At 36.5% G+C, this 16,973-nt stretch overlaps 1 protein-coding gene across 2 annotated transcripts in view; it reads left to right on the forward strand.

The window, feature by feature from the left end:
• Positions 1-1,548: 1,548 nt before the first annotated feature.
• The window catches only part of RNF170 (ring finger protein 170), a 17,599-nt gene continuing 2,174 nt past the window's right edge, over positions 1,549-16,973 (forward strand). Inside the window, exons 1-6 of one of the 2 annotated variants that reach the window (XM_010012825.1) lie at positions 1,549-1,602; positions 8,391-8,534; positions 12,580-12,655; positions 13,925-14,033; positions 15,084-15,157; positions 16,951-16,973. The exon at positions 16,951-16,973 is cut by the window's right edge and continues 118 nt beyond it. In XM_010012825.1, coding sequence (XP_010011127.1) covers positions 8,398-8,534; positions 12,580-12,655; positions 13,925-14,033; positions 15,084-15,157; positions 16,951-16,973 — 419 coding nt within the window. In that variant the 5' untranslated portion in view covers positions 1,549-1,602; positions 8,391-8,397. Of the gene's footprint in view, positions 1,603-8,390; positions 8,535-12,579; positions 12,656-13,921; positions 14,034-15,083; positions 15,158-16,950 lie in introns of those variants that run through there. The other variant, XM_010012824.1, reaches the window with a different exon arrangement.

Here is a 16,973-nt window from a genome sequence, read left to right on the forward strand (position 1 = left end):
GGCTCGGCCTGTGGAACAAGTAGTCTCTCTGAGGTTTTCCTCTCTTTTGGGAGTAGAAATGACATTAACTTCCTCTCATGAAAACTGCTGTGGTAAAGATCAGTTATTCTAAAAATAAACTTATTTAACAATAGCAGCAGGTAATTCAATTAATTTTTAATCTTGAAGGTAAAGAGTATGTTTCGTGGCTGTAGCAGCTCTGCCTCCTTACTGCCCCAGCCAGAGCAGTTCTCCATTATGCTGCAAAGGGTTTGCCTGAAGAGTTCAAGAAACAACTTTTCAGTAGTCAGTTGAATTTTGGCCCGTCTGAAGTTTGCAATGAAAATGTCGGATGTCATGATAAGCTGTACAGTTCCCTATCAGTTAGCAGCTGGCATGATGTGTGACATGGCAAACCCAGTGCCCTGATAAGGGTTGAGGGTTGGATAAACAACCAAGAAAGGAAGGGTTGCAGATCTAGTAACTATCAGTTTGTTCCTGTTTTGTGACAATTCTCCCATTTATAAGCTGATAACATTGATAAAATCTGAGTGTTCCTTTATGTCAGTTGGTTTCAAATTAAAAGTGTATTGTAAAAGCTATGAAAATTCTCAGGTTTCCCCAGTAAAGTACCTCCTCACTGATCTCATTGTATAACCTGCTCGTTTAATTTTTAAGTTATGGATTCGGTCTCTCTGTGTAAGGGTAGCTTTCACTTTTGGGAATGAGTTAAAAAGGTTTAAAAAGCTGTATAAGCCGTACAATTGAACTTTCGCTTCCAAGTTTTAATGCGTACTCTAAGCTATATGCTTAGTACTTTGACAAACAATGCTTCCAAAGATGTGTTTCAGTGTTTAAGGTTTTCTGCTGCATCTTGTTTTATGTACCCATTTCCCACTTGCCTGTTGTCATACCTGTGGCTTACATTCTGTATTTTGTTGATATGAACACAGTAATGCTTTCCCTCTTGCTGCCTAGTTAAGATGTGAGGTTGTATTCACAAGCATTACTTTCTACAACACAGAATTCTTGGGTGCTTAAGACATTTAAAGCTTCCTCATTCTTTGCTGAGGTAATACTGTATTTCAGTAAACATTATTATAATTAAGTGACAGTATTTCCTTTCTCTTCCTGTCTGATCAGAAAAGTCAAATACCCAAACTGAAGGCCAATTCTCTCTCACACTCTTATCTGCATATGAATTCAGTTCTACTCTCTGTTTTTTATTAGAACTCTATGCTTTTCAGTATGTTTTGGCCTTATAAAGCAGTGGAAGACTTCCCTGGGGATTATTTTACACAGGTCATGCATCACCCAGACAGACATTCCAAATAGTAATGCTATACAGACCGCTGAATATGTGTTTTGCTTCAAGCGATCAACATAGTTTCAGCCTCAGGAGAAAAATGTTTTCCCAGTAGCATGGTGTATTAACTCAGCATTATTTTCCCTTACCAAATGGCATCTGGAATTTGCATCTGTAGTATTGTTAACTTAAAAGCATGATTCCACCAGCAAAAGTAGACTATATACCTCTTTCCCCCCCCCCTTCCCCCCCCCTTTAGGAAAAAATGTGCCCCAGAGACTGCTGACCTCAGACCTTGCAGAGTCCCACCTTACCAGGCAAGTGCCTCAGTTGATTAGTTCTTAAAGTGTATTGAACAAAATTATTATTTGCCTACTGAAATCATCCTCTCTCCTGTTTCGGCAAAACCCTTTATGCTTTTTCTTTTGTCTTTTACAAAGAGCATGCACACACATTAAGTGTAGTCCATATAGTCCTTAAAGCAAAGGTGGCTTATGGTGAACAGATAACTGAATATGGTACTGCTGAATTTGGCTATAATTTTGCTGTACCAGCTGAGCTGATTTATGACTTCAAATTTGTTGCTAACTCATAATAATGCTGTATTAACAGATTACATTAAATTCTGGTAAGATTATCCCAAGTCATCTTTAACAACCTTCTCACAGAATATAGCTTGTCAATTTGTATGTTGCTATGCTTGATTTTTTAATTTTTTTTTTTAAATTCCCTTAGTAAATGTCCCCTTTGGGTGATCTCCTGATTTTTAAAACATATGGAGATACATAATACTAGAAATTATTGTGCATGCTTTATTCAAATAAGACACAAAAATGAAAAAACTAATAAACCTTGTTTCCTCCAAACCACTTTTTCTGAGTACACTATCTGTAATTTTCCTTGTTTCTGTTTTATTGTGTGACATATGTCTACACCACTTTTTCAAAATCCACCTTTAGTACACTGAAGCACCTGGATAAAATGTATCAGCTCAGGATATAGCTGATTTAGGATTGAGGCTAGTTATACATTTACTAGTATCATGCATGCTTAGTGCCTGCTGTTGCTAACTCTCTTAGTTCAGTCTAGATACACCTTTGAGCTTCTCGTGAGGGAGAGCTGAAATAACTGTAGGATCCAGTTTGCTGGGTCAAATCCATTCACAAAGTCCCATTCACAACCACAGTGGCCCCAGCCTGCTGCTACCCTGACACAGGAAGTAATTGGTTAACTTCTGATGAGAGAGGTCTCAATTATTGCTTGCTATATCAGACTTTGTCTTTATTTTGGAAATTTTTGCCTATTTTTCTCTTAAATGAAAGAAAATCACTAAATTTTCTATGCCTTAGTTATTTCAGTATAAGCTAATATCCATGCCAAGGCTGGGTTACAGAATAAATATGCTCCATTTTAGTACGCTTAAATTCTTAAGTTACCTAAACCAGGTCAATATTATTAGAAATCTGTTGATACAATTTTTTTCTTGAAACCTTGTTTTGTTGTTCCTTTTACCATGGAAGAAAATTTTGAGGCGTTAAAGCCTTTTTGATCTTAAAAAATGTGACTGACAGTATTTTACTAGTTGGAGAGGAATTAGCTTAACCTGAAAAAGGCATGATGTCTACAAATTAAGCAGCATATTTAAGGAGGGGTTAATGCTTCTGCTAATGAAAGACAACTGGCAAAAGGAATTACAGCTTCTCACTTGCCCCCTGGTCCACCACCACTGACTTCATTTTATATTTTTTTTGAGCCCTGAGGGTGGTTGCCATTACTGCATCAAGAAGAAAATACACAAAAATTAAGTTAAACAAAACAAAACCACCCACTGCAAAACAAACCACTCCACAAAACTGCAAAAGTTGTTCTCATCCAATTCACTCCCAGCCCATCCCTGCAAGGACATATTGTTATACAACGTATCTTTCAGATGTTGAACAGATTGTACCGTGCTGTCAAAGTCAATAAAATGTTGCTCTTAGTGATTAATTTGTATCTCTCAGCAGTATTGCATGTGTATTATCTCACTGTTTACTGCTCAGGCGTGAGGAGAGCCTCTTCTTTTTCTCAATGCTTGTATATCCCTTTGGTAATGGGTCCTGAAATTTCTGTGGTTTTGAGAGTGTGTTAGCATGTGGTACTTCCCTGATAAAATTGGAAAAGTTTAAATCTTTCAGAAGACTTAAGGGGGTGTTCTGATTCTGGATAGCTGCCAACAAGTGTTTAAGATATCATGGCAAACACTGTATTGTTTTTCATTTCTTTATTTCACAAAAGCATGAGTTATTATTCTAGCTGTGCTTTATGTTGAACATTGGAAGCCTTCATAATACTTTTCAAAGCTGAAGAAATGGAGAAATAATACATCCATACTAGTTTCCAAGAATAAAAGACATTCTAAATGCATTATTGCTCAGTTCTTTTTTTGCATAATCTTGCATACACTCTTCATAGTTAGCCATAGAGGGAGGAATGGTCCAAGCATTCTGTGGACAATTCAGTCTGAGGTTGTTTATGTTCTGTAGCTATCAAGAATCCTAATGCAGATAAGTCTGATCCCAGTGTAAGTACTGTGCTGCAAAGTCCCGCTGTAGCTTAGCTAGCCCAAGTGGAATGGAGGAGTACCTACTTGTCCTTTTTCCCCTCACTTTGCAGTTGCATAGTTTTACTTCAAAAAAGTACCTGTAGTTTGAAGATGAGATGAAATGAAGCTAGAAACGAAGTTTGGAGATCTTTTGTTGGTTGTTTCTTTTAATGTAGGAGAAAGGCCCAACATTTCTGTTGGATTTTTAAACTTTGTAACTGATACTTTTAACATGCAGAGGTTGATTGTAAAAATTCCAATTTTCATGTGAGTATTGTTGCATGTGGTTTGGTTTTCATCCCCTAATTGGAACACAGCATGGGGTTATGTTTTCATTTAAGAAACCTATCCCTCTTAAATGGCTAAGTATAACCAAAAACGAATTCTAAAAATTTAAGATTTTAAAATTTAATTTTGATTATTAAATTTCATTTATATTTTCACTTACTGCCTTTTTTCCTTTAAATCATTCTATTAATTTGGTACTTTTCTGAGAGCTAGTGTAGGCAAGAATTAACTTCTTGTATAAAAAAATAGAAAGGCAGCATTAAAAAAAATAACCTTTGTTGAAATTGTATAAAGAAATAAAAGTAGCATAAATCTACAGAGAAGAAAAAACCCAACCTTTAAAATTATTTAATGTCTGAAAAGCTTGTGGTATAGGATGCTGATCTGCAGAGGATTATATGGTGAAAAGTTTGATGAAATACTCTTATTTTTGCATGACCAGACAAATGTAATGCATCATCATAAAAAGGTTGAATTTAATACAAACCACATCAAATTATTACTGGTTATTATTTTAGGAAAGATGAGATGTCTGTGATAAAGTCTGGTTCTAGAAGTCTTTTCTGACATGCACTTAGTCCTTCTCAATACTGGTTGTCTCTGAAGACTGAAAGGTCTTCATTACATCCTTTAAGTATTAAGTCTACTATGCCTTGCTTATTAATTGTGCCAGCTGAAAGAGCACCCTGCTAACCACATGCAGTGGAAAACAAGATTCCTTAGCAGCTATTTTAGAACTGTTATCTGAACACAACTGCAGATGCGTTCATGGGCTGTTGTGGTTGCACCTGAAGAAATATGAAGCGCAAGCTTGCAGTTCTAGATATTTTCTTTTAAAATATTCAAAACAGACTTGAGATCAGAAAATACTTCCTCCTTCAGCCAGACAATCGTCAAATAGTGTTATTTTAGCAGTGTTCTTGTAGCTATTGCTTTTTTCACATACTAACCCAGAGACAAGAGTAGGAGGAGATTGCAGCTGCCTCTACTGAGGTTTGAATGACTATTCCGAAAAAGTATGTATTGATCTTTTGAAGTGAAACCCTTCTGTTTGTAGTTCCTAGCCTGCACCATTCATGTCAGTCCTCCTGTGCAATGGTCTGTGCAATTCAGAAAAAGTGGTAGAGGTAATGAAGGGAATATGCTTAGTACTTGGCTGTCCAGAAGCAGCAAGTAAGTTAAAACGTGTGAGCCTTAAGTGTTGGTAGCCTGTCTTCTCTAGAATTTAGTAATAAAAGCAGCTGGGAGAGGGACTGAGGCAGAAATTCCACTCCTCCCTCTACACACCTTGACAGTATTGATACCTAAGAGAAGTCAAAGTGTTTGAGGAGTGGCACTTTATATAGCCAGAAAGACTGCATGAATTTCTTCTGGACACTTAAGTGTGTGTGAAGATGGTTATTGAGAAAGTCATATGTGCTAAGTCAGGGTGCAAAGTAGATACAAGTAACTGGGGTTATGTGCGGGAAGGAAGGGAAGGTGAGCATCTGTGCATTTCTTATTCTGCTGCTAAGCTTGGCGCCATAGTATGCTATTTCAAGAAGAATGCGTGAGCAGATGTAGTGAGTGCTATTGATGGTAGGTGGATAAGGATTAAGAGTGTTGTTGTAAGGAACTTGCAGAGAGGGAAGAGAGTGGATGTCTTGAAGGCTGTTCGAGGAAATTGAGTTATCTTTGTGCGATACTGACAATTCATGTATTTGCTTCAGAGTGCACCAAATAAGCAGTGACACAGGTAGCCTTTCAGGTGCCAGTGAATACAGACAGAGATAACACTTGCCTTGCAAACATGAAGTTAAATCATCTATATGTCTCTACCACAGTGGGTATTTGGGGGGAGGGAGGGGGGAGAACAAAAAACAACCCCAAAACCCCAAAACAAACCAACCAACCAAAACCAAAAAAAAACCCTGCATAGTACTGAATGGGATATAGTTAGCATGTTGGTCTTTTCTAAAACAGCTGATGCAGGACAGTGGAGGAATTATCACATACCAGTTCCTTGCCATTTTCTTCTTGTTTTTTTCTGAGTGGTGAACCCAGAAATGACACTGTGACACAGCAGAAATTAGTGGGCTGATGATGGTACTTAAGGGGAGAAAATGTAGAAGTTGAAGATACAAGCACACTGCCTGAGATACAGTTGTGCAAATGGAGAGTCCTAGAATGACATACTGTAAAAAAGAGATGCATCTGTGGTATTGGATATGCAAAGGAATCAAGTATATGTGTTGAGAATGTTGAGCACACGTACCAGTCCAGATCCTCAGTATCAAGGAACTGCTGCTCAGAAAACCTCCACAACACCTTAGCCTCATGGATTTAACTATAGCAATGTAATTGTGTAACTAGCTACCCAGACAAATGCTACAACTTCTTGCGTAAGCTCTAGTTCCTATGTAAGACCTTTCCACAAAGATCTGGTCTTTTTTTTCATTATATACGAATATATACACATGAGTATCTATGAAACCTGTGTCAATATTGACCTACTTTAAACAGGGCTCTTGATGAGTCACTGGTATTTCACCTTTGAGAGAATTTACTCTTTCCAAATATTAATTGATGTTTCAGTAGTTAGACTATGACACAGTTGCTTGTGGAAAGATGTGATTAGCAAACATTATGGCTATAGTTACAGAAGTACTAGTCTCAGTTCAAACTGGGACAATTAGAATAACTTAGCTTGTTTCGCTTCACATATGCTTCATTATTTCATTTTCATCATGGAATCCCAAAAATACAACAACAATTAATGGAATCTACCATTTGTTCTCCATGAGTTTTCTCTGCTCTTACAGTACTTACTTATGCCACTTATCCTTTTTTACAATAATGTTAGAATATACCAGCTTCTCTTGAATTGCTGCTTTAGAGGGTGGCTCCCACAAATGTGAGAAAGTTTGGAAAAAACTCCACAGCTCATATAAGAAGAGATCTGGAAAGTGAGAATAGCTATCATAGGGAAATGATGACGAAAAGATGACACTTCTATGTTAGCAGTAGACTAGCATATTGAAATCTTGCCAGGGTAGCCATTACAGGTATCCACTAAAATCCTGATTACCTGTACTCCATTTAAGTTTTGCAATTAATTCAAGGCCAGACAGTGTCTGGTGATGTTTTCTAAACAGCAATGTTGAAATTAAAAAATTATATGTGAGCTGTGAAGCAGAGAGAAACACTGATGAAAGCTTGCAAGCTTATGCACACACACTGGACTAGGATGTAAAGCAAGTGATACCTGTCTTACCTGACCTCATAAATTGACGCTGAGATTTTATGTCAGCTTTGTATGAAAAGTACTTTAGTTGTGTATGGTCACAGTTTCAATATGACTTTTTGGTTATTTACCAGGGTTAGCTTCACTCTTCTGGTTTCATAATATTCACAGCTGTAGTTCGTTTCACTTCCTGATTGCAACAGGAGTGATTTAGCAGTGTTGTAAACTGTTTTACTTTGCTTGTCTCCAGCTGTAGGTTAATGCTGGAAATTAATAAATCTTAGCATTGGCAAAGCATTCTGATTGTTGCATATGTGAAATGAATGTAAACAAACCAGTCTAATTAAGGAAGTCTGATAAGACTTTTTCTGTCAAGTTTTTAACGTTTCCAGCTGGAGGATGGTAATGCATAGAAAAGACACATAAAATAGTGCATCTGGTCATTCCTCTGTATCCAAATGAATGCTTAACACTCTATAAAACAGCTAACCCCCAAATGTCCTTGGTTCTTTCTTCACAGAAGTGGTGAAAATTAGGTTTCTACATTGTCTCAGCTTAGCAGAAATCATGTATTGTATAATGGCTAAAATCCTCGATAATGCAGAGTAATTATGCTTTTTTAAAATGAGCTGTCCTTAGAAGATGTCTTATTCAACAATAACCTATTCCTGGGGGAGTTATCTGGTAAAGATTCCCAGGTAAAGAATCTGACTAAGGTTTAAAAAAAGTGTCTTTAGATCACAGCACAGTCATTTAAGACTTGTGTGATATTGGGCCAGATGAATGTTTTGCAGCCCTCTGCAGCAAGCTCAGTGTTTGGTAAAAATGCATCTGTTCCCTGTTCTTTTACAATTTTTTCCCCCAGCAGTGACTACTCTCTTGCTTTAGGTATTTATTGCTTGTATGAATAGATATGTATGCATATTATTTGGAACTATGTTTAAAATGCACGTGAGCGTATATATGTTTTTATATATATATACACGTATATATTTCTTTTTACATTTTAGAGCTGTGATGGCCAGTCACCAAGCAGAAGTTCAGAGTTTGAAGCTAGATAATGATTCAGTTATAGAAGGAATAAGTGACCAGGTACTGGTGGCAGTTGTGCTCAGTTTCACTTTCATTGCTGCTCTGGTATATACGCTTTTAAGGTGAGATTATGTTGACAGGAATTAATCAACATATCTGCATTTATAAAATTCTAACTTTCTCAACAATTTTTTGCATCGTTATATAAAACAGCTGTGATTTTTGATATTAAGGAAATGATTGATCACTTACTCTGTTTAATTGCTTGGCAGAATTTCGTTATTTAATTCAGTCAGAATGAAATGATGCATTTCTCAAAGTGAAGTTTAACTCTTCAGATAATCAAACTGTATAAAGTTCATCATTCCTTAAGACTGAAGATGGCTGAATTTACAGTCTGTATGGCTGGTGTGTCTGTCATGTTTGATTACAAAGGACAGATTTGTCAGTAGTAACAGCACAATTAAGATTGGATATAATCCGCCAACATATGTTCTAGTTGCAGCCTTCTTCCATAGAAAAGACGCCAGCAAAACCCCAAACATGACTAAATTGTCTGGTTCATTTATAAATTAATATGCTGGAAAACAGTGGGCTATAATATGCTTTCCATAAAGCAAAATATTAAGGTCAGAATTCAGTAACTGTAATGATCAAGTAATCAAAGTTTGTTTTTCATTTCAGAGTTTTTTCTTTCAGCTTAACAAATTCCTTAGCTTATGTATTTTGGGAAAATAAGTCTGACCTTTAGACTGGCTCTTCTTTTTTTTTTTTTTTTTTTTTTTATGGATGTCTGTAGGCTTAAGAACACAGAATTTTAACAACTAAGGGGACTCAATTTTAACAATGCACTTACATTATAGAATTTACTAAGGAGGATCTGTCCATATGAGAAGTATTAGCCGAGTAGGAGGCATTTGGAAGCAAGCTACAAATGAAATCAGAGTGTGAATGCTTGGCTGGACTGCAGGGCTGTGCTGCTGTTCAGGACCAGGAGAATCTAAGAGAAGTGTATGCTCTTCACCTTGCTTTTCTTTCCAACGCTGTTTCAGTTATTCAGATGGCTTCAAGAGTGCCTTTTTTCTTTTTTGCTCTGCTGTCTTACAATTCCTCTACCCCTTATATTGATATTTTTAGCATTTGTAACTTTCATTTTCTTTTTATTCTCTAGCTATGTTAGACAATACAGTGGTCTGTGTATTCCTTACACAGGGTCCATTACCCCAGTCTCTTTGCCACCCATACTTCAGTATGTGACATCTGAAATACTTAAGTGGGTTAGGAACACGTCCTGGGTAAAAATACATGAAAGAAGGCTTAGGGTAATGAATAAGGTTGTGGGAACTGAGTGAAAACTTAAAGTAGGCAGCAATGAGTGTAGGTTGCAGTGGATTTTAGGGGCATAAGTGAAATACAGGAAGAATTGTAAAGGGATATGGCTGCTGTACTTGTTTCCAGTGGGGAGAACTCAATGAAGCATCACATCAGGGCATGAGCTGAAGATCTCTGTGCTTTTGCTGGGGAAACTTATTAGGAGTAATTAACATATATACCAAGTTGCAGATGTTTAGTGCAGTCACTATAAGGTACTTTTGCAAAGCCTGTTTATCTTTGAGTTATAAATTTTGATAAAATGCAGCTAGCTTTTTCCATCATCTTCTAAACTTGTGGGTAGGTTGTCACATTACCAATGAGACTGTGAAAATTTAGTTTATCAAACAAATTAAAGGGAGCTTGGCTCTCCAGTGTTTTGTATCAGAGATTCCCTACTTGTCCCAGATTACTTACCTAACTCATGTTTATGAATCTGCAGGTTTAAAACTTTTTCTCTTATTTTTCTATCCCATCAAATGGTTTGCTTATAAGATTAAATTGGTACTTTCAGCAGAATTGAGATCTTAATCCTTGGAAATTAACAATGGCCAGCACTGCACAGTAATACACCAGTCCCTATAAGTACTGTCCCTCACTTTCCATGTGTGAGGCTGCACACTGAATGAGTAGGCAGCCTTCCTCCTGGTAATTATAGGTTGATGGGGGTCTTTGTGATACATAATACATTTTTCCACTTCATGGAAAGATAAGTTCTTTTTAACCCCTTAAGTGCTACCACTCAAAAATGGGGAAACTAAAAGACTCCATATCTAACTTTATTTCTTTCTGGCATTGATAATGCCTTTAATTACATAGAACCGTACTATTTTAAATTTATTTAATTTATTTTCTCACACTAACTGAATGACAGAAGTTATGAATTTGATATGTCTTCACCTATGTCTGTCCCCTCCTGGAGACTCCACAGTGTTCACTACCTCAGCATCTTATGCACAAGTGACAGATGTTGTACATACTGTACCTCTACAGCTCTACAGATTTTCTCATATATTCAACGTAGTATAAAATGAACACTTTAGCAGAAAATTTGCAAGAAGTTGTTTGTGGAGGAATCAGAATAAACTGGCTTATAATTCACACCTTCTATTTGTGTGTGATTTTAATTGAATTTCAATATATGTCAAAGTACTGGCAAACTGAAGGTGAAAAATATGCTCAATTGTAGCATCTGAACAGGAAAATACTTTCATACATATAACATGTATGACAGACAACATCCACAAAGTCTGACTCATGGAGACACCCCACATTGGTGTTAAATAAATTTACTTTTTACAGATAAACATATAATTATTAGCATGAGAAATATGGGGTTTGTCTGTTCCTCTGAAGAAAGAATAAAGGACACAAAAAGATAAAGATAGCAGTAAGGCAGTATTATGACTGCCCACATCAAATGAAGGAAGATACTGCAGAAACTACCAGAGCCACTGAGGAAATTATGTAAATAGAACTGCAACCAGAAAAGATCCTAAAAATTCATCCGGTCCAGCCCTCAGCTCTGACAGAGGATCAACTTTTCTAGATCATCCCTGGAAGCAGTGCAACCTGGTTTTTGATATAACTTTCAGTCAAAGATAGATCACAATACCCTGAGGTAACCTTTTTTTGATTTTGTACACTTAGCGATTAGAAATGTTTTTGAACCAACCTTAGATAACTGTGGGAAATAATTGTTCATATTTATAGAATGAAAGCCTTATCCTCTCCCCTTTTCTTTCCATGCGCAGTCTTTATATGAACTGACACTTCTTCACTCTTTCTGTAATGTTTAAAAAATGTGGGCAGTAGCTTTTATTCTCTTCTGAACTTCCTCCAACTTCTCTACATGTTTTTATGCATTTAGCCCAAAATGGGAAGCAGAATCCAGCTGAGACCTCAACAGTGCTGAGGAGAATGTATCACCTTTGAAATCCATATGAATAAATAAAGCATAAAAATTCACAGTTTTGAATATGATGCTGTTGACTCATATTTATTATAACTCAACACCTCTTAATGTTGTTACCATAATTTTTAATTCTAATTCTGTTCCCATTGTGCTTTTGAATTTCAAACTTGTAATATATGCAGCCTTCTTTCTTCATTGAGTCCCTTCCCTATGATTCCCCTTGGCACCTCTAACCTGAAGTTTTCTTCATGGTAGAGTTGCAGAGCCCATAGAGTCTTTTTAAAGAGTGATTTAAAAGGAGTGATTTCTTTTTATATCCAGTCTGCTGATAGTTACATAAATTCAGCATTCTAAATCTAAGAGTTTGCCTGCCCCTTCTTATGTAAATGTTATGTCTTAATCTTTCATATAGCAGATGAAATAATTAAGATTTTTCAATACTATAACTTAGGCAATGAGTGAAAAACTTAAGAAATTTATGAGTAGACCAACAATTCAAAACCCAGCAGTGGAGACAAAAATGAAAAATATTTCTACATGATAAATACAGAACTTTCAGGCAACTTGAGTTTTTGCATGTTAATAGCTTGATTTTGTTTCAAATGAAAATATAGTTTAAACATGATTTAACGATTGATTACGGAGTCTCCCTGGAAAATCTTGCTGCTGTACAGCTTTAAATGTTCAGAGTAACTTTAGGATCTAGAATACATGTCCTGTTTCCTTAATTATTTGTGTACTTCCTTTACAATCCTTTATAGCAGGAAAAAATGATTTTTGCCCTTTGTTCAAGTTCCTTCCCCCCCCCCCCCCAATCAGTTATTTTTCAATGTTGGGTCACAGTGTTCAGTTTTTCTTATTGCTTGCATTTCCTTTCACAGAAATGAACATCAGAACATACATCCAGAAAATCAAGAGCTAGTGCGAGCTCTTCGTCAGCAGCTTCAAACAGAGCAGGTGGTGTGCCAAATGTTGGCGTCATTTAACTGTCTCATTTCGGGTAGTGTAGACTTCTCTGAGGTTCTGGAAGAAGCTGGTCTTGAAAGTTGTGGAAGCTTACTTACTGTACAGATGCATCTTTGAACTTTATCAAGTAATGAAATAACGTAGGCTTTTTTAATGAAAAAGTAATTAAAATTAAATATTTGGCAGGCTATTTTTGCAGACAAGTTTTTGCCACAAGGTGGAGTATGTTAGATTATGCTGTGCGCTTCTTCAATGTTCCTGGGACCTTAGTGGTAAAGGAAAGGAAATCTGGAGTACAGCCTGCTGCCATGGGACAGGGGTTAGATGTTTGCACTGATAACCTGTGTGTAGCAGAACAATGACGCAGCAATAAGAGCCAGTGATCAAAGACTGGCAGAGGGAAACTTTTACCAAAGCCTTTACTGACAGGAGAAGGTGCAATGGTTTTAAACTGAAAGTCAGGTTGGATGGGACTTTGAAGAGCCTGAGCTAGTGACACATGTCCCAGCCCATTGCAGAGGAGTTGGACAACATGGTTTTTAAAGGTCCTTCAAACCTCAACCCTTCCATGGTTGCATCCAGTTCTGACATGTAGAGGAGAGGATGGGTGAGTCTAGGCCAGGTTACTGGAACTTGCTGAGTCCCAGCCCGAGAGCGACAAGCCATATTTTTGGAGAGTATTGAGGAGAGTCTTTCATCATAATACTTCTTGAAATAATGACAGATTTTTACCTAGAGTTTATGTGGAACATAAATATGGCAAAACTGGGAAAAAATATGTTTCATGACACTGACATGCACAAGCTGATGTCTGTCCTTGAGCTTGGGAACACTGAATATTGCAACTGGTAGCAATTCAGTTCAGTTACCTGGCTCTGGACAGAGCTACTTAGGATAACAAAGTGAAAGTCTCAATCTGAGTTGTGTTGAGATGTGTCAGCATGTCTAACCTAATGTAATGTGAAGGACAACGGAGGGGGTTTTTTTTTGTAGTCTTTAACTGTATTGAAGCACATACTTACAGAACAGATGAAGGGAAAATAACGGGCTTGTCACAAGAAGAACTTGCTTAGGGTGTTGGTTTTTGCATTTAAGTGTGTTTGGTTTTTTGATTTCTCTTTCATTTCACATAGTTTTGCATTTGATTGTTTGACTTCTAGTGAATGAACACTAGATTTTTTTTTATTTTTTTTTTTTTAACTCTGTAGACTTGTATAAAAATAGTATCTCTAACATTGCATTTCTGTTCTGTTCCAGCAGGATGCTTCTGCTGATGATAGACTTCGCTTCTATACAGATATGTCTTGTCCAGTGTGTTTGCAGCAGGCTACATTTCCTATAGAAACAAACTGTGGACATCTTTTCTGTGGTAAGCAAGAAAAATGAAACAAAAAACAACCAAGCAGCAAAGATAAAACCAGAACAGAAATACGAACTTTTAGCACTAGTATAGTCACCTTAATATACAGTTTTGTTTGATTTCAACTGCTTATCTTCTAAAGTGCATTAAAAATAATTTTTACATAAATTGTTGAGAAAATATATTTGTGAATAAACAGTCAGCTTGAGAATGTGCTGCATGTTTTTCTGTGCAGGACAGGATTGAACCCACAGTTAATTCACAGATATCAAGGGCAGAGAACGTAATTTATTTCCAGTTATTAAAAAAATGGAGACGCTGAAAAACACTTGGAAATGCACCATTTAAAAGAAATGGTTTAGAAAGAGTAAAAAATTCTGCTTGGTGTTATCTCTGAGTGTTGGGGTTTTTTTCTTGGAAGTCCTGAAGAATTAAGACTAAGTTCACAGTGCTTAAAGTGTTTGCCTCTTTCTTTGAGGCCCTGCTATTCAAATTTATATATGAACGCCCTGTGTAGCATTTTGTTGCCTTTTCTTCATGTTCCCAGGAGGATTCTTTCACCGCACTCATCTAGTTTTATGGAGTATATAATGCATACCATGCCTAGACATTTAAGCAAAAGAATTTATGAATTTGGAAGTATTCAGTTTTTTATATATTCCTTCATCTGTTAAAACTCCTGCAACATAAAAGCCAGTTTTTTATGATAAATTTTACATCTCTTGATATTTTTGTGACTTCTAAATTTTAAACTGGTAAAATTTTTATTTGCTTCTTCAGTTAATGATTAAGAAGTTTTCTGTCTTTTCGGGAAATAATACCTTAAAATTACTAATGCAATTGAACCTATTCAGGATTTTTCTCACCAACAGCACTCAGTTTAAACATTTTGGTTGCTGGTATCTTAAGTGAATGCTATATACAAAATTATACCAGCAAAGATAGGTTTAACCTAGCTGCTTATACACTTCAGGTTTTTCCCTTGGTGTGTAGCATGCTATTTCATGCAGTGGATGTTTCAACTCAGAAGTTTAAATGTCTGTAACTTACCTTCTTCAGGTTCCTGCATTATTGCCTACTGGAGGTATGGCTCATGGCTTGGTGCCATCCGTTGCCCAATCTGCAGACAAACGGTAATATTTTAAGTAATCATGGAGCTGATAGTTTGGCTGTCTAGTGTAGCTTACCAAAAAAAGCACTTACATGTGAAGTGCAATAAGGAGACTGACAGAAGGCTGAGAAGCTGAAAGAATATGAACATGTGAGACATAGATGGTGGACATTATTTTTTTTTATAACACTTTGCTTTGCCAAATGGCTTAAAAAATGCAGATTGTTCCTGAAAAAGTGAGCAGCACTGATAACTAAGCCATTTTTCTGTAAAAGAACATATGAAAACATAAAATCCTAAGATCTTAACTATGATTCTTCCTGCTTTTTGTTTTGGATGTTACGTAACTTCTTTACCAGAACTTGCATCTGAAAGACCTGGCTGTTGTGGAAGACTGCCAATAGGCAGTATACTACTGGTTTCTCAGAAGTACCCTCTCCCTTCCTTCTCTCCCCAGCAAAAAACCCTACCCATGTCAATTTCTTATTTTGTCCCTATTTTTAGTTTGTATGTATTATTAATATGAGCTTTGTAGAGCAAGCATTAACTTCCTACGCAACTTACTTACATTGTCAGTTTGAAATATGTCCCTGCAACTCATTAGCACATAGGATCTCTGAGTTTTATACTGTATCTTTTAACAAAAGATACACCATATCTATAAAAAATAAAGTACATCTTTATTTTAACTGCACAACTACAGAGCTAGTACCTTCTGATGAATTATGTAACGTGCCTGATGCCCTCGCCCATACATTATATCCTGCTTTAATTGTGTGTGTCAGCAGGACAAATGACTGTAAGAATACAGAGAAAGGAAGATAGGTATGACTACAGCATGAATGAGTAGGTTTAGAATGTAGCCAGTGAGGTGAGGGACACAAACAATAAAGATGAAATGGAAAAGGGGAAGATGGAAAACGGGAAAATAAGGGATTTTGTGTGTGTGTCCTTATATAGATATTCTTCTACCTTCCTCTGAATAACAGGTAAATTGGATGGTACTGGTGGCACAGTTATGCATTCATTCTCACTCTGTGATGTAGGAAAAGGCAGGTCTGATTTATAAATAGGGGATGGAAGTATGTACACATGAACAACGTGAGTCATACGGAAGGTTTGTTGAAGGCAGAAGGCAGGGCTAAGAGTTGAATGTAGATCTGCCCATCTATAACAGAAAGGTAACGCAAGATATATGTGAATATGACTGTACATGTTTTTCTATGTTGGCATGAAAGTCAGCTCAAAAACATAGAAGAAGTCTCTGTGCTTATAGAAGAGCTGAAGGTTAAAATCTTTTTCTTTTTATTGTTCTTTATTATTCTCCTTGGTCTTGGTATGAATGCCCGTGTGGAAAACTGTGAGTTTTGCTGCTTGTGTGCTGAAATGCAAGGCCATTCTAAAGATGGAAGAAGAATGGTGTCATTTGTTTCTTTATTTGATTTTCAGTTTAAGAAACAAAACTAGATTAATTTGGTAAATTAACTTTTTTATCCAAATCACCTATCCCACTTCTGAAACAGAAAAAACTTAGGTGTTTATAAAAATTCCCTTAATCCTGTCTTAGAAAGAGGGTTCTTATGATGTTTTTAACAATCTTCTTTAAAAAATTAATATTCTGTTGAGTTGCAGGCAATTAATTTGTTAAAACTTACCAGCAGAATCCATGTTAGTCCTTTGCATTTTATTTTGCTACTAAACATGCAACTAAACAACTGTGTGGTTAACTGAAGATTACTGTTTTGATCAGTAGTTTACAATGTCTGCATTTAAAAGACAATTGCATGTGTAATAAAGTCTTCCTGCTGTGCCTAGGTAACACTGTTTTTACCGCTCTT

This window comes from Nestor notabilis, unplaced genomic scaffold (genome assembly GCF_000696875.1).
Source record: "Nestor notabilis isolate BGI_N333 unplaced genomic scaffold, ASM69687v1 scaffold3244, whole genome shotgun sequence".
In the NCBI taxonomy this organism is placed as follows: Eukaryota; Metazoa; Chordata; class Aves; order Psittaciformes; family Psittacidae; genus Nestor; species Nestor notabilis.